This window comes from Vulpes lagopus, chromosome 4 (assembly GCF_018345385.1).
Source record: "Vulpes lagopus strain Blue_001 chromosome 4, ASM1834538v1, whole genome shotgun sequence".
NCBI classification, from domain to species: Eukaryota; Metazoa; Chordata; class Mammalia; order Carnivora; family Canidae; genus Vulpes; species Vulpes lagopus.
In genome coordinates this window covers 26,035,796-26,058,794 of record NC_054827.1, presented here as the reverse complement: position 1 = coordinate 26,058,794, position 22,999 = coordinate 26,035,796, and the positions used below count along the sequence as shown (strand labels likewise).

General features: G+C 36.7%; 1 protein-coding gene across 1 annotated transcript in view; it reads left to right on the top strand.

Annotated features, from left to right (window-relative positions):
* TEX15 (testis expressed 15, meiosis and synapsis associated) overlaps positions 1 to 22,999 on the top strand; it is a 49,625-nt gene that overhangs the window by 7,704 nt on the left and 18,922 nt on the right. The window contains exons 2-4 of the mRNA XM_041751544.1: positions 2,520 to 2,685; positions 15,613 to 15,850; positions 21,683 to 21,829. Coding sequence (XP_041607478.1) covers positions 2,520 to 2,685; positions 15,613 to 15,850; positions 21,683 to 21,829 — 551 coding nt within the window. The remainder of the gene's footprint in view (positions 1 to 2,519; positions 2,686 to 15,612; positions 15,851 to 21,682; positions 21,830 to 22,999) is intronic.

Genomic DNA, 22,999 nt, shown 5'->3' with positions numbered 1-22,999 from the left:
AATAGACCCACATTAATATGCTCATTTGATTTCTTTTAGTTAATTTTTATGAAGGTATATTCAATTGAGGAAAGGTAGCCTTTTTGTCAAATGTTGCTGGAGCAATTGGACAGCATCCATAGACAAGACAAGGAACTTCCCCCTACTTCACACAAAAAATAATTCAAAATGAACCGTGGTTGGAGCCCCTCGCTGGCTCAGTTGGTACAGCATACATCTCTTGATCTTGGGATTGTGAGCTCAAGCCCCATATTGGGTATAAAGATTACAAAACAGACTTTAAAAAATAAAAAACAATTGATACATTAACTTCATCACAATTAGAAACCTATTTTCTGAAGGACTGTTAGTTAAGTGAAAAGGAAGCCTAGAGGGAGAAAACGTGGGGTTTTGGTTTTTTGAGGGTAATAGTTGACATACAGTGTTATATTATTTTGGGGTGTACAACAGTGACTCAGCAACTCTATACATTATACTATGCTCACAACTAGTGTACTTACCATGTGTTTACCATACAACACTGTTAACAATCTCACCCACTATATTTTCTACTCTGTATCTTTTCTCCCCATGACTTATAAATTTCATCATCAGAAGCCTGTATCTCCCATTTTACCCATCCTCCCGTCCTACTTCCCTCGGGCAGTTATCAGTTTTTCTATTATAGGTCTGATTCTGCTTTTTATTTATTCATTTGTTTTTCATTTTCCACATATAAGTGAAATCATATAATATTTGCCTTTCTCCCTCTGACTGACTTAGCATAATACCCTCTGGGTTTATCCATGTTGTTGCACTTAGCAAGATCTCATCTTTTTTATGGCTGAGTAATATTCCTGTGTGTGTATGTGTGTGCATGTGTGTGTCACCTCTTTATCCATTCACCTATTATTGAACACTTGGGCTGCTTCTGTATCTTGGCTATTGTAAATAATGCTGCAGTAGACATAGAAGTACATGTATCTTTTCACATTTGTGTTTACATACTCAGTAGTGGAATTATTAGATCATATGATACTTCTATTTTTAATTTTATGAAGAACTTCTATTTCCACCAATATTGCACAAGGGTTCCTTTTTTTTAATTTACATTTTTAAACGATTTTATTTATTCATGAGAATACACAGAGAGGAGAGAGAGAGAGAGAGAGAGGCAGAGACATAGTCAGAGGGAAAAGCAGGTTCCATGCAGGAGCCTAACGGGCTCGATCCCAGGTCTCCAGGATCACGCCATGGGCTGAAGGCGGCGCTAAACCGCTGAGCCACCCGAGCTGCCCCAAGTGTTCCTTTTTATCCAGATCCTCGCCAATACTTGTAAGTCATGTATCTGAAAAAAAGTGGTTTCAAAACTCATTAGTAAGGGCAGCCCCAGTGGGGGTTTCACCAAAGACATTTCACCAAAGAGGATTTATGGATGGTAAGTGAACACGTAAAGAGATGTTCAGCAACATAGCCATTAAGGAAATGGAAACCACAATGAGTTATCACTACACAGCTGTTACAGACAGCTAAATTGAAAGAGTAGCAGTGCCCAGTGTTAGCAAAGATATGGAATAACCAAATCAGTCATATAACCAGTGGAAACAAGGTAGCTCAGCCACTCTTTGAAAAACAGTTTGAGGGATCCCTGGGTGGCGCAACGGTTTGGCGCCTGCCTTTGGCCCAGGGCACGATCCTGGAGACCCAGGATCGAATCCCACATCGGGCTCCCGGTGCATGGAGCCTGCTTCTCCCTCTGCCTGTGTCTCTGCCTCTCTCTGTCTCTCTCTGTGACTATCATAAGTAAATTTTAAAAAATTAAAAAAAAAAACAGTTTGATAGTTTCATTAAAAACTAAACCTGCAACTACCATATGACCCAGCAGTTGCATTTTTAGGCATTTATCTGAGAGAAATGAAAACTTACATCCACACAAAAACCTATACACAAGTGTTCATAGCAGCTTTACTTGTAAAAACTAAAAATTGGCAACCATCTGGATTTACAGCGAGTGAATGGTTAAACTATGGTACATCCATACCATGGAATACTTAACTCAGCAACAAAAAGAAACCATCTATTGAAATAACTGAGTTGGATCTCAGAGGGATTGTCCTGAATGGAAAAAAAAAATCAATGTCATGGGTCACAACTGCAAAATTCTACTTACAAAATATTGTTGAAATGACAAAAGTACAAAGATGGAGAATAGATTTGTAGTTTTCAAGACTTAGAGGCAGAGAAAGGGAATACAATTACTAGTATGATTCTATTTCTAAAACAGCATAAGGGAGATCTTTGTGGTGATGGAACACTTGTGTATATCAGTTATAATGGTTGACATGAATCTATACATACAACAAAAATTGCATAGAACGATATATGTACACACACGTGCATGTAAAACTGGTAAAATCCTAAGATCTGTGGGTTTTACCAGTGTTTTTCTGGTTTATATTATAGTTATATGTGTCATTGTGTAGATGTACAAAAATATATTTTTAAAGTCAAATAACCACTTCCCTTTTCTTTATCTTTAGTTTACTTATCACCTTGTTGCACCAATACTAGAGAGTATAGTTTCATACATGATACTCTTAACCAGTGCCAGCTTGATGTAGACTGTGATCTACAATCATCATGGCAGTTTGGAGACACAAAACTGGTTCACAATGAGGATCTGGAAAAAAATTTTACTTCTAAGAGGTAAGTTCCTACCACCCAAAGGTGGTTGAGATTTTGGGGGGGGGGGGGGTCTTTTAATATTGAAGTCATGTATCAATTAGCAATTTCTACCATTTAAGATTTGGTAAGTATTACTAAGAAAATAAGTACAGAGATTGTTTATTCATTATTTTGTTGGCTTCTCATAGCCTTGAGTAATAGTGAAGAGCTAAGTGTAAGATTTAGAGGTTAATGTAGCCAGAGTTTCAGACACTTCTGATTTTTTAATCTTGGTAAATTTTTCAGAAGCATACATAAGCACATTTGTTAAGCACCCATTTTGTATATCCCTTGTGCGTCCTGCATAATATAAAACAGCAGTGAAAGTATTCAGAAAAATAATTTTTTCCTTTAATTGTTTAGAGACTTAGTTTAATTAGGCAAGATTGTATCTGACTGTGTCTACCTATTCTGCTAGAGCCACTATTTTTTTCTTTAATTTTTTTTTTATTTGAGTATAGTTAACACAGAGTGTTACATTAGTTTCAGGTGTAACAAATATTTCTGATACTAATTCTTTAAAAGTACTACTTTCATAAGAAAGAAGAAAAGCGTATGCAAAATTCTCATTGTAAACATTTTATATTTATAGATCTAGATTTTATGTGAACACAACTTGTTCATTTTCTGAATTTCCTCCTTCACTAATTGACATTTAACTTAAAACCTGACTGTAGCTTGATCAAGGAAACACACTCAGAACTCATTTTGGAATGTTTTTGGTTTCTTTCTTTGTTTGTTTGTTTTAGAATTAATTCCTCTTGACTCATACTTATCCCCTTATGTCACTTTGAGAGAATTGTTAGGAGTGACAGATTCAGGTGGTAGCATACATACTCTGTCGTCCAGAAAATAGTTTTGAGCAAAAGTGGAATGCAGTGGGCATTTCCTGCCACTTCCAGGTTGAAATGACAGTTTGATCAAAAAATTTTCCTGGTATTGTTCTTTGGTTTCAGTTCTTTTGGTATTGTAAAACTTGGTCCTTTTTCATAATGCCCCCCTTCATTTACAACCTGTTGATGTTAACCAGAGAAATCAGAACAAGTACCCAAAAATATGAGACATGTTAGAACATTGCCAGTAACCAACAGATGTAGGATTTATTGATTTCTGAGTTATTTGCACAGACAGACTCATTTGTTTCCCATAGTACATTATACTCATTTCATAGCTTAATACCATGTGTTTTGTGTGATTTTCCTGCATTGTGAGTTTTATCTTCTTTGTTCTTATGTCCATAGTATGAAGCTGACAACACAGTGGGCACATAATTGTTAGGATACATTTTTATTTCATTAAAAAAAAACAGTGATGCTATAAAATGCCCTTAATTAGCCTTAAGGAGCAGTGGGAAAAAATAAAAGGAAAAATAAAAAGAAGGAATAGCAGAAGAAAATAATATAATGAAAAAAATACGTTAGTAACTGCCTCTGGCTATTCTTTCTTCTAAAGATATTTATTTATTCATATATTTGAGAGAGTGGGGGAGTGGTCAGAGGGAGAGGAAGAGAATCTCAAGCAGACTCTTCACTGAGCAAAGAGCCTGGCATGGGGCTTGATCTCACAAACAAGTGTTGGATGCTCAACCAGCCACCCAGGTGCCTCATAGTTTTTCTATCATTCCCTTTAGAGGAGTTATTATATCTATGAGCTCAGCAAAAACAAGTATTTCCAAAAGGATACCAATTTCTACTTCTTATCTGCATTCTATCTACCACTTCTTAAGTCTGATAGTAGCAAAAGCATTAAAAATCTAAACATGGGGATGCCTGAGTGGCTCAGGGGTTGAGTGTCTGCCTTGGGCTTAGGACGTGATCCTGGGGTCCCGGGATGGACCCCCACATCAGGCTTCCTGCAGGGAGCCTGCTTCTCCCTCTGCGTATGCCTTTGCCTCACTCTGTATCTCTCATGAATAAATAAACAAAATCTTTAAAAAAATATCTAAACATCTGTGTATTCAGTCATTAAACATTTGAGTGCCTATTGTGTCAGACACTATATTTGATACCCTCAAAGAACAATGAATATTTTTTCCTGTCTTGAAGAGTTCACATTCTAATTTAGAAGACATACAACTAAATACGAAATGTTATAATAAAGATATAGTTGCACAGATGAGGGACTGATTAGTCTTAAGAGTTTTGAAAGATGCTTTGAAGAGTTAAACTTGAGCTGATCTTAATGGGTATTCTTAAGTCTGCTGCCTTACTTGTATTAGTTTGACCTTTTAAAAAATATATTACTTACTTTTGGGGAACCTGGATGTCTCAGTGATTGAGCATCTGCTTTTGGCTCAGGTCATGATCCCGGAGTTCTGGGATCAAGTCCCATGTCAGGCTCCCCACAAGGAGCCTGCTTCTCCCTCTCTCTCTCTCTCTCTCTCTCTCTCTCTCTCTTTCTCTCTGTATCTCTCATGAATAAATAAAATGGTTTTTTTTAAATGATTACTTTTAAAATTTTCAAATTTGTATGAAAGGATATCATTTTAAAGATTGTCAGTACCCAGATTAATGTGATTGAATTAGCACTTGACATATCAGTTTCTTTTACTTCAGATGTAGTCTGAGCCATCTGTGGTTAATTTCATTTAGTTTATTAAGAGTTGGTTCCAAGGGTGGACAGAAGTAAATCAGTTTGGGTCAGTAACACACTCCAAATGGATTGGCTTGGGTCTCTGGGGAAGAGAAGCCAATCTGATGTGAACAAGGAATCATGTTGCTTAAGCTACTGATAGTACCCGTGAGCTAAGAAAAAGACTAGTGGGGCAGCCCCAGTGGCTCAGCGGTGTAGTGCCGCCTTCAGCCCAGGGTGTGATTCTGGAGACCTGGGATCGAGTCCTACATCAGGCTCCCTGCATGGAGCCTGCTTCTCCCTCTGCCTGTGTCTCTGCTTCTGTGTGTGTGTGTGTGTGTGTGTGTGTGTCTAATAAATAAAATCTTAAATAAAAAAAAAAAAAAAGACTAGTGTTAGGATGACCCTATAGCTGAGGAAAGCAGAACAAAGAGATGAAAAATACCTGGATCCTTGATGACATCTGGAGCCGTGGAATCTATCAACCCTTATAAAGGCTGCCTGATATCTGAATTTGTTATAAGAAATCAACTTATTTTTAAGCCTAGTTGAGCAAGTTTTTGTACTTGAAGTTAACAAGCATTCCAGCTGATAGTTTTGTACTGGATAGGAGGTACTGGCAAATAAGAGATTCCTAATTATAGATATAAGTTGGATATTGGGAAGTAAGGGTGCCAACCTGAGAAGTTGGTAATAATCCTTTATATCTTGGGGCATAACCATTTGCTTCATGAGGCTATGGTTTGGGGAGAAGTTATACAGAAAATTCAGGATGTTGAAGTACCTTGATCATGTCCTGCTTCAACTCAAAAGGCCTTTAAAATTCAGATTTGGTAAGGATTCTTTCTTCTTATGGTGTGGTTTCACAAATCAGCTTCATAAGATTAGCTCATCTTCTCTGAAGTTAGTTTGAATTTGGGTTTAAAAAGGGTATTTAACAGGAGGTAAGTATGCTGCAAATCACAAGTCTATTGCCTTCAACCTTTCCCAATATCTCCTTTTAAGTATTTTCTACAGGGTAAATGGAAAGTACTCAGGTTTATACAATAAAGATATATTTCAAATGCAATTTAGGGGAATAAATGGGTAGTTTCTAATTGGAATGCAATAGGTAAAGGCCATTTCAAATTCTGAGCTTTGGAGGATGAGAAAGTTTCAGAGGTTTGTTGCCAGGAGACTGAAGGTCCTAATTGCAACCATAGTCTAAACATGATCTTGCTATGGTTACTAGCCTTTGGAAATTTGAAGGTAAAGAATCCTAGGTTCTTCTTTCAAAAGGATATACTGTTGCTAAGTGTCAGTTAATACCATTTTTGTGTCATTCTTCGTTTTTCTGGATTTAATTGTAGTTATTCCTAATTTTTTCCCTTCACCAAAGTATTTTTTGGTGTAGATAACTTAATCTTATTGCTATATATTGCCTAAATAGATGTTAACTATATACATTTATATTCAGACCTGTTAGAAATGAAGGCATATTACTCACAACATGTATCTGAAGTTAGATGCAGTAGCTAGATGACACTTTGGATGGTTCCCTTTTTGTGAGGTGGATCAAAAGTGTTTTATGTGAGCATGAGCACTTCTGAAAGTGTATATGTTGGAAGAAGGATGTTTATGAAAGGTAGTCAAGTTAGTAGACTGCAGTCTTTCTAACAATTCTAAATCATCTTACGTAATTTAGACTATTCCTTGTCTTATTCTCCTTTATTGGTTTACTGATACACAAGCCTAGCTTGTATGGCTCATTAGAACATAGCATGAGACTTGCCTGGAAATCCTGAGATGAAGTCAATGTCTTTGTTAAGGACTACAAGCAAGGAAACCTATAGGTCTAGTTGCTGCTTGGCAGCCTTCTTAAGACTTAGAGGAGCCAGAAAAAGATAAAAACTGTGAGCAGCAGTGTGGAGTGCCAAGGCAAAGAAACTTGAATTGTTAATATTGTTGGGCTAAATAAATTCAGAATCTGCCTGCAGTAAGCAGCATATTGCACTCTCAAAGATGTCCACATCCCAATTCTTAGAATCGGTAAATATGTTACTTTACGTAACAAAAAGGACTCTGCAGATCTGATTGAACTCACAGACCTGCAGATAGGTGATTATCTTGGGTTACCTGAGTGGGCCCAGTATGAGTAAGTGGACTTACAATATGAACTCTTAGAAATGTAGAGGAAGGCAGAAGAACGGGTCAGAGAGAGGAGACAAAAGAAGAATTTCAGAGGGATTCAGCCTGCTTTCCCTGGCTTTAAAGATGGAAGAGGTTTTATGACTCAAGGAATGTGGGTAACTTCTGGAACCTGGAAGCAGCCTTCAGCTAACAGCTAGAAAGGAAATGGGATGTTAGTCCTCCATCTACAAGCAATTAAATTTTGCCAAAAAATGAAGAGGTCCTCCCTTGGAACCTGAGACCAGAACACAATCCAAGTGATATCTTTATTTTAACCTGATAAGACCTATTGTCCTACTTAACTGTAAGATAATAAACTTGATTTGTTGGGAGCACCAGGGTGGTTCTGTCAGTTAGGAGGCTGACTCTTGGCTTTAGCTCAGATCATGATCTCCGGGTCCTGGGATCGAGCCCCGTGTCAGGCTCCCCTAAGCAGGGAGTGTGCTCTGGGATTCTCCGAGCTCCCGTTGCCCCTCTCCTAACCCACACTCCCCCTCTAACATAAATAAATGAATCTTTAAAAAAAAAAAAACTTGATTTGTTTTAATCCACTAAGTCTGTGGGTATTTGTTACAGCAGCAATAGAAAATTAATACACTGCATTATCTCCAGACTTCTTGTGTAAGTTAGAAAATTTTTCCTTCTAGCTTTGAAATATGATTAACATATGACACTGTGAAAGTTTCAGGTGTATAATGTGATGATTTGATACACATATATATATTATGAAATGTTTACTATGATAAGGTTAGCTAACTCATCTTTTACTTGACTTAATTAACTATTTTGTTTATTATGGTGAGAACATTAAAGCTTTATTATAGCAGCTTTCCAGTATATGATACAGTATTGTTAACTGCAATAACCATGCTGTCCCATAGATCTTCTGAACTTACTCATCTTATAATTGAAAGTTTGTATCCTTGACCAGCATCTATCTCCCCATTTCCTCAATTCTCTAGGCCTGGCAATCACTACTCTCATCTCTGTTTTTATGAATTTGATGTTTTTAGATTCCATATGTAAGATCATATGGTATTTGTCTCTCTCTAACTTAAAGTAATGCCTTCAAGGTCCATTCATTTTGTCACAGACTGAAGAACTTCCTTCATTTTTATTGCTGAATAATATTCCATTGTGTGTGTGTGTGTGTGTGTGTGTGTGTGTGTGTATACCACATTTTCTTTATCAGTTCATGTGTTGATGGATACTTAGGTTGTTTCCATGTCTTGGCTATTGTAAGTACTGCTGCAGTGAACATGGTGGGTGCAGATATCTCTTTGAGATGGCAGTTCCATCTCCTTCAGATACGTACCCAGAAGTGGGATTGCCTGATCATATGGTAGTTCTATTTTTAATATTTTCAGGAATCTCCGTACTGTTTTACATAGTGGCTGTACCAATTTATATTCCAATTAACAGGGTTCCCTTTTCTCTTCATTCTCACCAGCACTCTTTACTTTGTCTTTTTGAGAGCAGCCATTCTGACAAGTATGAGATAATATCTCATTATGGTTTTGATATGCATTTCCCTAATGATTAGTGGTGTTAAACACTTATTCGTGTACTTACTGGTCATTTGTGCATTTTCTTTGGAAAAGTGTCCATTAAAGTTCTCTGCCATTTTTTAATCAGATTGGTTTTTTGCTTTTGAATTGTATGCTCCTTATGTATTTTGGATATTAACCCCTTATCAAATAGATAGTTTATAAATATTTTCTCCTACTCCATAGGTTGTCTTTTCTTTTTGTTGATTCTTTTTGCTGTGTAAAAGTATTTTAGTTTTATATAGTCCCATTTGCTTATTTTTGCTTTTGTTGCCTTTGTTTTTGGAGTGAGATCCAAAAAATGATTGCTGACACCAGTGTCGAGGAGCATACTGCCTACGTCTCCTTCTAGGAAATACATGATTTCAAGTCTTACATTCAAATCTTCTATCCATTTTGAGTTAATGTTTATGTATGGTGTAAGGAAGTGATCTAGTTTCACTCTTACATGTGGCTGTCCGGTTTTCACACCTTTGTTGAAGAGACTGTCCTTTTCCCATTGTGTATTCTTGGCTTCTTGGTCATAAATTAATTGACTGTATATGCCTGGGTTTATCTCTGGCCTCTCTATTCTGTTCATTGATCTCCATGTCTGTTTTTATGCTAGTACCATGCCATTTTGATTTTTATAGCTTTAAACTGTAATTTGAAATCAGAGAGCATTGTGCTTCCAGCTTTGTTCTCTCTCAGGATTGCTTTGGCTATTCGTGGTATGGATATTTTTTAAAATCTTAACTTTTCCAATTCATGAGCAAAGAATATGTTTCTTCATATTTGTGTCTTCTTCAGTTTCATTCATTAATGTCAGTTTTCAATGTACAGGTCTTTCCCTTTCTTAGTTAGATTTATTGCTAGGTATTTTATTATTTTTGATGTAGCTGTAAATGGGATTGTTGTCTGAATTTCTCTTTTCTGATAGTTCTTTTAAGTGTATAGAAATTAACAATTTTCTGTATATTAATTTTGTATCCTGCAACTTTACTGAATTCATGTATGCTAAGGGTTTTTTGGTGGAGTCTTTAGATTTTCTGTGTGTAATATCAACTCATCTGCAAATAGTGATGGTTTGACTTCTTCCTTTCCAATTTGGATGCCTTATATCTCTTTTTCTTGCCTAATTCTTCTAGCTAAAACTTAAATACAATGTTGACTGTTTAGAGCAAGTTTGAATTCTTAGTAGGGTAAATCCTATATCTTCATTTCTTTGTGCAAGTTACCGGAGGTTTACTGTATGCTTTTGGTGGAGACCTATTTCCGTGATTCTTCATAATCCTCATAGCTTTGCATAAGTGTCTGTAAATTTGAAGAAGTGGTCATCTCTTCTAGACTTTATACATTGAACTTTGGTCTTCACCTGCAGATGGGGCCATGCTAGAATGTTGGTTAGTGGGACAGGTTGCTAAGTGCAGGGCCTATGGTTGCTCCAGGTGTTGGTTGTTGGGTGAATAACAACTCATTGTATCAGGCCTTGGATGAATAGCAACTCATTATTGACAATTGTGTGGTTTTTGGTGAGTGCTGCCAGGCATTCTCATGAGATAAAAAGGCTATTGGGATTCTCAGCATCTCCTTCTGGTCCATCAGATAGGGACCAGAGTAAGCAGCGGTAATGGCCTGAGTCTGTCACATGCACACACTCAGTTGTAGGGGCCTGTGTTGTGGCAGGGGCCAGTTGCTAATGCATAGGTAGTGGTGGGTGCCAGGAGAGGCAGCAAGGGGCCAGCCAACAGCACGTGTGCACTGGCAGCTGTGGGGATCCTGGCTGTTGTTCATTACCATGTTGGCTGTATCTCACCCTGGACACATGGCAGTGTAGAGGTTAATGATGGGGATGGGCCAGAGGATATTCAGGTGCATAGCTAGAGTGGCAAGCTGCAGGTGAGCCTAGTGATACAGGCCAGTGACAGAAGACAGGACTTGATCTGGGCCTTCATGCAACTAAAGGAGCCTTGGCTATGGGTGTGGTCTAATGTGGCTGCAGGATCTTGCCATGGTGTGCACATAGCAGTTTAGGCTGGTGACACATGTTTAGCCAACATCATGTAAGTACACAGCTGGAGGAGCTAGCCCTGAGCATCTGCATGTTGGTGGGTCAGCTGCAGGATCTAGCTTTGTGTGTTACAGTCTTGGAACCAGAGAGTCTTTGGCTGGCTTCTGGTAGAAGATGGGTGGGGAGACTCAGGTGGCTGGTGTCAACAAATATAAATACCTAAGGGTCTGAAACTAGTGAAGTTTGCAGGGGTATGCTGCAGCTGCACTGGCTGTCAGTGTCATCTTTAGTAGTGAAAGATGCTGGTGGTATTTGCTGAACAGTTAGTGGGAAGGTGGTTGCTCCTACTGTGTCATTGCAATTGGTATCGTATCCTCTGCTTTTCTTCCTTGTTCCTAGCAGTTTCTTTGTGTCTCAGCTTTGCCATTCTCCAGTTAGCGTAAAACCAAAGCTGATCCTTGATCCTTCGTATAGTGCCTCTACTAAGGTTGGGGAAACTGGTTACTCATCTCACTCTCACTTTCCTGGTGAGGGGAACTCTTTTTATCTGGGGAGTTCCCTCTTGATACTGAACAATGTCAGCTCAATGTGTGGAATGGTACAGGCAAATTGAAGCTCTTCATCCTTCCCTTTTTGTGCAATTATTCTCTGACTTTTTGTGCCACCATGTTGCCGAAATCCAAAGCTCCCCCAGAGCTGTTTTGTTTATAGATAGCTATCTTACTGTTGATCTTTGTTGGGGGTCAAGTGGTAGGGTCTGCTACTCTACCATCACTACTCTTGAATCAAAAACGTACTTCTTCTGGGGCACCTTGGTGCCTCCATTGGTTAAGCATCTGACTCTTGATTTTGGCCCAGGTCATGCTTTTAGGGTTGTGGAGTGTAGCCCTGTGTTGGGCTTCTCACAGGGCTTGAGATTCTCTCTCTTCCTCTCCCTCTGCCCCTCCCCACCCCCACTCTCTGGAAAAAGGGAAAAAAAGAAATTTACTTCTTTTGTAAACTTAGTTAAATCCCAATTTTTCTTACCTTGTTTATGCTTTATTTCATATATCTTACTTTCTGCCAGCTAGACATTGATCACTTATCAGCAGTCTGATGGATTTGAAAACAAATTATTTTTCCAGCTCTCCAAAGTCAGTTACTTCATTTTCTTTAACTGTTTCCTAAAAAATATACTGATGCTTACATTCTCTCCTCCACATAACCCCAGTAGCTAAACAAAGTTCTTTTGTTTCCGGTTAAACTGTGAGATATGATACTAAAAGTGTTTGATTTACTCAACAAAAAATTATTCACTACCTATTATAAACAAGGTATCTTGGAAATCTATATAATTTAATTAATTAGGATATGGGCATTCCACCTGAGGCACTTATCCCTTTTATTCTATTGTAGTTGGTTTTGGTAGATAAACATCATAGTAGCACACAGTCAATTTTAAGTTCACAATCTTCCAAAAGATACCCAGATTTCTAATATTGTTTCTACCACTCATTTGTTGTGCTATGTTCACTTATACATAACTTCTCTGTCCACACAAATTTTCTTATCTAAGTTTTTACATTTCCTTACTTAATGTTTAATAAAATGGTGATAAAAAAAAAATAATGACCAACCCATAACCAAGAGTATTTCTACAGGCTGGGTTGATTTTAAACTTTCCACTCCAGAGCTTAAAGTATGTATAAGGTACAGGGGCTGACAGATTGTGACACTTCCTCCTCATTAGTGTGCCTGCATAAAAACAGGAGAAAATATTTTTGGAAAATTATTCTTAACTTATTACTTGTTTCTTTATATTTAAGATAATATAAATATTGCAGCATTATTTATAACAGCCAAATAATGGAAGCAGCCCAGGTGTCCATCAACAGAAAACGGATAAAGAAGATATGGTATATATAATGCAATATTACTCAGCCATAAAAAAGAATGAAATCTTACAATTTGCAACAACATGGATGGCCATAGAGAGTATAATGCTAAGTGAAATAAGCCAAGCAGAGAAGGACAGATACCATAGTATTTCACTAATATGTGGAATTTAAGAAACAAAACAAAAGAACAAAGGAAAAAAGAGAAGCAAAAAATGGACTCTGAACTATAGAGAGCAGATGGTTACTGGAGGGGATGGATGAACTAGGCAAAGGGGATTAAGGTTACACTTATGGGACGCCTGGGTGGCTCAGTGGTTGAGCGTTGGCTTTCAGCTCAGGATCTCATTGAGCTCCTCACAGAGAGCCCGCTTCTCCCTCTTACTGTGTCTCTGCCTCTTTCTCTCATGAATAAATTTTTTAAATCTTTAAAAAAAGAGAGACATTTACCTTGACAAGCACTGAGTAATATATGGAATCATTGAATCATTATATTATACACCGGAAACTAACATAACACTGTATGTTAACTATACTGTAATTAGAATATTTTAAAACTTCTAAAGGATAATTTTTATTGCTCACTTTTATCTAAATCATATTTAGTCCTAAATGATTTTCAAGTGTTATTCTGAAAACATATATTGAAAACAAGAGCATATTCAGTTTTATTACTTATATAAAACTCAGAGAATATTTTCTACTTTAATTTAAAAAGGTTTTTGGAGCTCTGGCTCAAATCTTTATTAAGTTATAATTACATTTTAGTCAATCCTTTAAGAGGATATAGTGCTAAGCCAGTAAGATGACTGGATAACACAAAGAATTATTTGGCCCAAAATGTTAATGGTGTGTGCCACTGTTGAGAATCCTTGCTCTAGGGTTTACACACTGTACCTTCATGTAATGTCATATTCATGTGTAATGTAAGAACCTTGCAACAATGAACATTTTCCTTCCTTCCCCCCAAACTTTGAGCTGTTGTTGTTAGTACTGTCATATAGGAATTCCTCCTAGGCATGCTCAGAAAGTTAATACTTTTCCAGATTTTAGGAAAAACTAGTTGAGAAAGTACTCTAATTCTTCTGTAATAATTAGACTTTATCGACATTGATATCCTAGTAGTTCATAGAATTACTGATGTTAAGTTGTAAGCAAGAGCAGGAGATAACGATATGTGGAGTTCAGAGTTAAGGTTGACATTGCCGGGAACAGGACAAAATGGTCATGATCTAATCAGTCTTTTTTTTTTTTTTTAAAGATTTTATTCATTTATTCATGAGAAACACACAGAGAGATGCAGAGACACAGGCAGAGGGAGAAGCACGCTCCCTGTAGGGAGCCCGATGGGGTACTCGATTCTGGGACTCTGGGATCAGGCCCTGAGCCAAAGGCAGACACTCAACCACTGAGCCACCCAGGTGTCCCTAATCAGTTAGTCTTCCTTGTACCTGTTGCCATGTGTTTTGTGGCCCTGTATACTGTAAACATTAAGTTATTCATGCAAATAAAATAGATACTAATATGCTGATGTGCTTAGTGTAATTTATACAAACTCTGTGAGTGGTATCCAGGAAACAACAAATATTGGTAGCATGTGGTATTCAAGAACAGTTTTCCTTTTGTTGTATACACATTACTTTCTAGGTTCTGAAATTCTCCACTGCTGACAATCATTTGGAATCACATTTCTGTCCTATTCTAGTGATCGACCTCTCTACTATATCACCTAGTATGGCAGACATTGCTGCTACTATGTAGATTCCCTGTCTAATCTGCTAGTTGGGGTATATGTCTTATACAGTTAAGTGGTTCTTGTTATGTAATATAAAATTTGAAGAGTGTGTACTTCAGATTATAAGTGTGTGTACTTCTTTTCTCAGGATGACTCATAATTTCCTTACTTCTGTGATAGGAGTACTCTGTAATCAAATCCTAGCTTGTTTCTTCCAGCTATTATCTGGATCCCTGAAAAATAGAGAATGTCCCTAATAATTTACCATGTATGTATCTCTCTATATATTTATTTAAGAAATGCATGTTCTTTAATCCATAGCACAAATAAGAACTTGAGGAACGCCTGGGTGACTCACTGGTTGAGTGTCTGCCTTTGGCTCAGGTCATGATCCTGGGGTCCAGAGATTGAGTCCCACATCGGGCTCCCCGCAGGAAGCCTGCTTCTCCCTCTGCCTGTGTCTCTGCCTCTCTCTCTCCATGTCTTTCATGAATAAGTAGTCTTTAAAAAAAAAAAAAGAATAACTTGAGCTCTGGAACTTAATGAGCAAAAGTTCACATACATAATTCCAACTTTGTCACCTTGCTGCTTTGGCAGGTTACACTCTCGGAACTTAATATTCCTCATTTTAAAAAGGAGTATAACAGAGGCAAGGGAGATGAGGGGGAAAATGGCAATAACAACAATAAAATAATAACAATAGCAATCAATTTTTGGAAAATTCATAAAAATTTCAAAAAAATTAGTGTGCTAGGTATATTAGTAGCATTCAGGAAATGTTAGCCCTTATTATCACTGACCTCTACCGAGTGTAGTCCATAATTCTGGATGAGTAGTTATCTACTTCTTGAATTCTTTCTTTAGATGATTTTCAGCCTCACTTGTTATTATAGGATAATGATGCTTCTGAATGTTATCAATAGTTGTCTTGTTTTCTAACTGTTGTAATCTGAAGTATTTACCTTCTCCTTGAAAATTCTGTTAATATTCTCATTTAACTATACACAGTTTGTTTTGCCTTAGGTCAGAGATGCGTGAGAGTGGAAGACATGGCAGAGAACTTGAAGAACATTTCTGCTTTTTAGCACTTTCTCAGAATGATGTGGCTGAAATATATCAAAATGGGATAAGTACCAGAACATCTACGTTGAAGATACTAGGAAATCCTCTTCTTGGAACTTATATGTTTAGACATGTTGATGTTGCTTTGAATTATGCTCATAGTAGAAGCATTACTGTAGAAAGTATTATAATTTTTAAGGTGGGTAGCATAAAACAAATACTAAATATTATATTCATTTGCTTTAAATTGACCTGAAACATATTGTCCTTTCAGTATGAATTATTAGTGTTTTTAAGTTGCATTATATAAAATAAATAATACATATATTACTTTCATCATCATGATGATTTGGAATTTTCCCCTATTTCTGACTTTAGTTGGGTATGCAGCATAAAACAAATTCCAACTAATTAAATACAGCCATTATCATCTTTGTCTTTCCAATTTATATTTTTTTCTGTCTTAAATGACTCTTCTCTCCCTCTTTTGTTCAGACTATAATGAATACTAGAGTATTTTAAGTATTTTTCTCCAAAACATTGGTTATAGTAATTCTGCCTTAAGCTAGTTACTAAGCTCTTATTCTTTATTTTAGGTAATAGTATTATACAATGTTAATTTCTTTTTGTTTTAATTTTTTATTGAAATGTAATAGGCATACAGTGTTACATTAGTTTCAGGTTACAAAATAGCAATGTTTCTTAGTTTTGATCATTTTGCCATGCTTATGAAAGATGTTAACTTTAAGAAAACCTGGATACAGGTATATAGGACCTCTGAAAAGTTTCACAACTTTTCTGAAAGTCCAAAATTACACAAAATTGAGAAAAAAAATAAGTCTTACCAAATCTTAAGCATCAATAAGTGTGTTTAAGACACACTTTTATAAAGTTTTATTTTATTTTTTTAAGATTTTATTTATTTATTCATAGAGATGCAGAGAGAGAGAGAGAGAGAGGCAGAGACACAGGCAGAGGGAGAAGCAGGCTCCATGCAGGGAGCCCGATGTAGGACTCGATCCTGGGACTCCAGGATCATGCCCTGGGCCTCAGGCGGCGCTAAACCGCTGCGCCACCGGGGCTGCCCTATAAAGTTTTATTGTAGCTTTGTCAGGACTACTAAAATCACAGTAGGTAGGCAGGATCCTCAGGTTTATAACATAAGATGTGTATATATAAAACCATTGCTTCCATTGGAAGGTCTCAAATATTATCAAATTCATAAAGCATAATTTATTTTTATATTAAAAAGTAATACATACTCATTTTAGAAAATTTGATGCATGCTAAGAAATTCCAAAAAGCCCGTTAATAACCACAGTTAATTTTTTATATATCTGTAGTCTTGTATATATAGATAGATATGCATGTATAATGGTAATTAAATGTATTCTTTATATACTGTTTAACTTTTTTTTCATTGATTATAAGACAGAGTTTTCATTGCATTAAATAAGTATTCTTCTCCAGTACCCTTTTGTTGTTGTTTAATTTTTTTTTTTTTTTTTTTTTTAAGAAATCAGAAATTTGGCATTTCAAATAGGTATTTATCACAATGCTATTCCACTTTCTCTGGCCTTTTTTTTTTTAATCTTTTTAAATTTATTATTGATAGTCACACAAAGAGAGAGAGAGTGAGAGAGGCAGAGACACAGACAGATGGAGAAGCAGGCTCCATGCACCAAGGAGCCCGATGTGGGATTCGATCCTGGGTCTCCAGGATCGCGCCCTGGGCCAAAGGCAGGCGCCGAACCGCTGCGCCACTGAGGGATCCCGTTTAATTTTTTTTTAAGTAAAATCTCTACACCCAGCATGGAGCTCAGACTTAAAACCCCAAGATCAGTAGTCACACACTTTACCAGCTGAGCCAGCCAGGTGCCCCTCTAATAGTCTTTTGAATAACTAACTACATAGTCTTCTACTATATAGCTCTACCATAAGTCTGCATAACAAATTTTTTAATTTGAGGTTATAAATTGTTTGGTTTTTTGTTTTGTACTTTTAATTACTACTTTGTTCATCCTTGTAGGTATTTTACACACAACTGTGGTTATTTGCTAAGAATTAATTGATTAATTCCTACCTAGAAATCAGATTAGAAACCAAAGCTATATATACTTACATAGCTTTCGATATGTAATGCCCAGTTCTCCTGAGAAAGGTTATATTATACTTTTTTAATAATCTTTACCAGTCTTAAATGTAATTTAATTCTCATTGTTGGTTCAATTTTTTTTTCATAGTTACTGCTGAGTTTAAGCATTCTACATATATTCCTTAATAATATGAGTGTGTGACTCTTGATTTTAGGATTGTGAGTTCAAGTCCCACACTGGTCATGGAGCCTACTTAAAAATTTAAAAAATTTTTAAATTAAAAAATATAGTTGTCTATTTATATCCTTTCCCAGGTATTATCCATTCATTAAAGTATATTTTGAATATACTTTGAATTATATTTTATCACTTAATATTTTCTTTTTTAGAAAAATAAACTTTCATTTTGGAATGAATTTAAATTACAGAGAAGTTAAAGTAGTACAGAAAGTTCCTGTATACAGTTCACTCAGTGTCCCCCTAATGTTAACATTTCATATCACTATGGCACATTTGTCAAAACTAAGAAAGTAGCATCATATATGTCAATTATATTTCAGTAAAAAAATTAAAATAATAAAATGAAAAGACTAACATTGGTACAGTACCGTTAACTATAGACTTTATTTGGCTTTTGCCAGTTTTTCTACTATTTTTTTCTCTTCAGTACCCAAATGCAGTATATCACATTACATTTAGTATTTTTAATTTTGAGTGAATGTATTATTATTATATTGAAAAATAACACTAATAGAATTGCTGACTTTAATTAAAATGTGTACTTGTCATACTAATTGTACTTTCTTTTCCCTTATTTTTTACCAGTTAATTATGTTTGTGGTTTGGGTTTTTTTGTTTTTGTTTTTGTTTTTTTTTTTAGGATTTAATTTATTTGAGAGAGAGAGTGAGTGTACAAGCAGGGAGAGTGGAAAGGGCAGAGGAAGAGGAACAAGCAGACTCTGTGCTGGGCACACAGCCAACGTGGGGCTAGATCCTAGGACCTGAGCCAAAGGCAGACACTTTACCAACTGAGCCACTCAGGCACCCCTTGTTTGTTTTCCAAACACAGCCACATAAGTGTTCCTCACTATATCCTACTCAATGCCATTATCTTCACCCTGATCCAGATTAATATATATATATGATACATCATAATCTTACTTTATTTTGTTATTATTTATTTTAAATTTTTAATTCCAGCATAGTTAACATACGGTGTTATTTTAGTTTCAGGTGTACAGTGTAGTGATTCCTGAGTTCCATATATTACTCACTGTTCATCAAGATAAGTGGAGCACCTTGGAGCACCTGGGTGGCTCAGTTGGTTAACCATCTGACTTGATTTCAGCTTAGGTCTTGATCTCAGGATCATGAGTTCCAGCCCTGTGTTTGGGCACCATGCACCACCCCCCTGAAAAAAGATGTGACATCTTTTTTAATCCCTTTCACCTATTTCACCCATCCGCCCCCTCTCTGATAACCATCTCTTTGTTCTCTATAGTTCAGAGTCTGTTTTTTTGGTTTGTCTCTCTTCTCTCTCTCTCTGTCTCTCTCTCATAGACTGTATACCCAGTATGGGGCTTGAACTCACGACCCTGAGATCAAGAGTCACAAGTTCTGCCAACTGAGCCAGTGAGGCATTCCTGTCAATTTTCCCTTTGCTCTTTTGTTTCTTAAATTCCACAATTTGAGTGAAATTCTTTGACTGGCTTATTTCACTTAGCATTAAATGCTCTGGATCCATCCATATTGTTGTAAATAGCAAGATTTCATTCTTTTTTTATGGCTGAATAATATTCAATTGTATATATACACCAAATCTTTGTTTATCGTTGGACACCTGGGTTGCTTCCATAGTTTGGCTGTTACAAATAATACTGCAGTAAATAGAGAGGTGCCTATATCCCGTTGAGTAAATATTTTTTATTCTTTGGGTAAATACCCAGTAGTGCAATAGTCAGATCATAGGGTAGTGTTATTTTTAATTTTTTTATGGAGCCTCATACCGTCTTCTACAGTGGCTGCATCAGTTTGCTTTCCCACTGGCAGTGCACAAGGATTCCTTTCTCTCCACATCCTTACCAACACTTGATTTTTGAGTTTTCTATTTTAGCCATTCTGGCAGGTATGAGGTGATAGTAGTTTTGATTTGTATTTCCCTGGTGATGAGTGATGTTGAACATCTTTTCATATGTCTGTTGGCCATCTGTAAGTCTTCTTTGGAGAAATGTCTGTTCATGTCTTCTGCCCATTTTTTAACTGGATTGTTTTTCGAGTGTTGAGTTTTATAAGTTCTTTATAAATTTTGGATACTAACCCTTTATTGGATATGTCATTTGCAAACATTTTCTCCTGTTCAGTAGGTTGTCTTTTAGTACATTCATTTGTTTTTGATCTACAAATGTTTTGAAATGCCTTACGATTTCATGGTTTTGGTTTATGGGTTCTTGGCACATATGCTTAGAAAAGAATTCTCACTTTGAGATTAGATAAATGTGACATATTTCTTTCTACAGTGTTTGCATCACTAAATATTTAACTTGTTTGGCATTTATTTTGGTCTATATATTAAGAAGGGAATTTAATTTTTTTCATTTGTCTCACACCATTTATTGAATGTTTTTGCTTCATTTATTTCAAATGGTACTTTAAACATACTATATTTTTACAGATGCTTGGATTTACCTGAGGCTTTTTATTTTATTCATTCCCCGCCTTCCCCCCCCCCCCCCCCCCGCTTCTTTTTGTGGTAGTACCATCCTTTTAAAAAATATTTAGGAGTGCCTGAGTGGCTCAGTTGGCTAAGTGTCTGACTCTTGATTTTGGTGCATTTCATAATCTCAGTTGTCCTGAGATCGAGCCCTGCATCAGGCTCTATAGGATTCTCTCTCTCTCTCTCTCTCTCTCTCTCTCTCTTTCTCTCTCTCTCTCTCTCTCTCTGCCCCTCCCCTCCTATCTCAATCTCTCAAAAAATTAAAAGAAAACAAAAAAATTCAATACCTTGGAAGTGTAAGTCACCTGCCCTGTTCCATCATTCTCTTATCTCTGACCCAACATTTTTTTCTAAAAAATTTTTTCCAAATTTTCTAAGCTATTCTTTTTTACAGAGAGAGAGAGGCAGAGACATGGGCAGAGGGAGAAGCAGAGTCCATGCAGGGATCCCAGTGTGGGACTCGATCGGGGACTCCAGGATCACACCCTGAGCTGAAGGCAGACACTCAACCACTGAGCCACCCAGATGACCCTTCTAAGCTATTCTATTTTGTTTAGTCTTCTAGATAAGTTTTTAGACTAAAATTCATTTCTACAAATAGATTTTCTTAAAAAAATTTTTTTAACATTTTATTTATTAATTTATAGAGACACAGAGAGAGAGAGGCAAAGACACAGGCAGAGGGAAAAGCAGGCTCCATGCAGGGAGCCTGATGTGGGACTCGATCCCAGGTCTCCAGGATCACGCCCCAGGCTGGAGGCGGCACTAAACCCACTGAGCCACCAGGGCTGCCCCTATTTTCTAAAATTTTAATTACAATTACTGGAGTATTAGAGTTTAATTTAGAAAGGGAATTGACGGGATCCCTGGGTGGCGCAGTGGTTTGGCGCTTGCCTTTGGCCCAGGGCGCGATCCTGGAGACCCGGGATCGAATCCCACATCAGGCTCCCGGTGCATGGAGCCTGCTTCTCCCTCTGCCTATGTCTCTGCCTCTCTCTCTCTCTCTCTGTGACTATTATAAATAAATAAAAAATTAAAAAAAAATTAAAAAAAAAATGACATGATTATAATTTATCCTAGTCATCTGGGACATGGATTCTCTCTCCATTTGTACTTTTTTCCTTAAAAAAAGAGTTAGCCTTACTTTGTGTTGTAGCATGAGAGTTTAAAATGTTCTGGTGTATTTTTATGGACCTTCTTTTTGTCTAATTTTTTTTTTTAGGTTCTCTTTGGAAAGGTGAAGAAAATTCAGCCTTCAGTGTGTAAAAACAAAGTTTCTTTGGATCCTTCTCCTAATTTTGATTGCCATATGTCAAGAAGTGTACCTTCTCTGAAAGATACCATTGAGTTACAAGCCTACAATTCAGCAGTATGTTAACTTTTTAGGTCATTTGACTACTTGAAAGTGACATGCTTCACTCTGTATGATACATGACTTAAAACAACTTCTCAGAATATTAAATGAAAATCTCTTAATTTATTCAATATAATAAGACCGTAAATAATTAGTATAAGTTGTATTAATATTTGTGATCTAGGAATGTTAGTAAGTTTCCAAATTTGCATTTAACTATGTTCAGAATACAGTGACTACTTTCTTTTTTTTTATTTCTTCCATAGATTAATTCCTAACTTGCAAAACATGACAACTTTTTTATAAAAAGCTATTTTGAAATAATGTTATTGATTTTCTCTACTTTACAATAGGAGAAAGACTTAATGTGTTCATTATGCATGAAACATTAATTTTCTATCATAAATTGCTGAAACAGTAGACCCTTCTTCTTCTATAGAAGATTAAATTATATGTAATAAACATTGAATATCATCATATATATGATTAAATGAAGATAAATTTTCTAGAAGTATATATATGCTCCCACATGTAAAATGTATTGAGCTATTGTAGTTTTTCTTTTTTTTTTATTTTTTTATTTATGATAGTCACAGAGAGAGAGAGAGGCAGAGACACAGACAGAGGGAGAAGCAGGCTCCATGCACCGTGAGCCCGACGTGGGATTCGATCCCGGGTCTCCAGGATCGCGCCCTGGGCCAAAGGCAGGCGCCAAACCACTGCACCACCCAGGGATCCCTATTGTTATTTTTCTAATTGACGTTTTCTTCCAACTAAAACAGTACAGGTGTTCACAGCATATGCAAAACATTGAAATTTTAATAGAAAAATACTTTTTTCAAAAACAGATCGTTTCTGCTGCTGCCCACACTGATACCCTACCAAAGAAAATATGTGTGGTTGGCAGAAAAATTTATAGTTTTAAAAAAACTAGGATTGAAGAATCAGGAGAAGCGGCAGGTATATAGAAGCCAGTGAATAAATATCATGCAGTCACACAGCTTTTAAAAAATATGAGCAGGGGATCCCTGGGTGGCTCAGTGGTTTAGCACCTGCCTTTGGCCCAGGGTGCAATACTGGAGTCCCGGGATCAAGTCCCACATTGGGCTCCTGGCATGGAGCCTGCTTATTCATCTCTGCCTGTGTCTCTGCCCCTCTCTCTCTCTCTCTCTCTCTCTGTGTGTG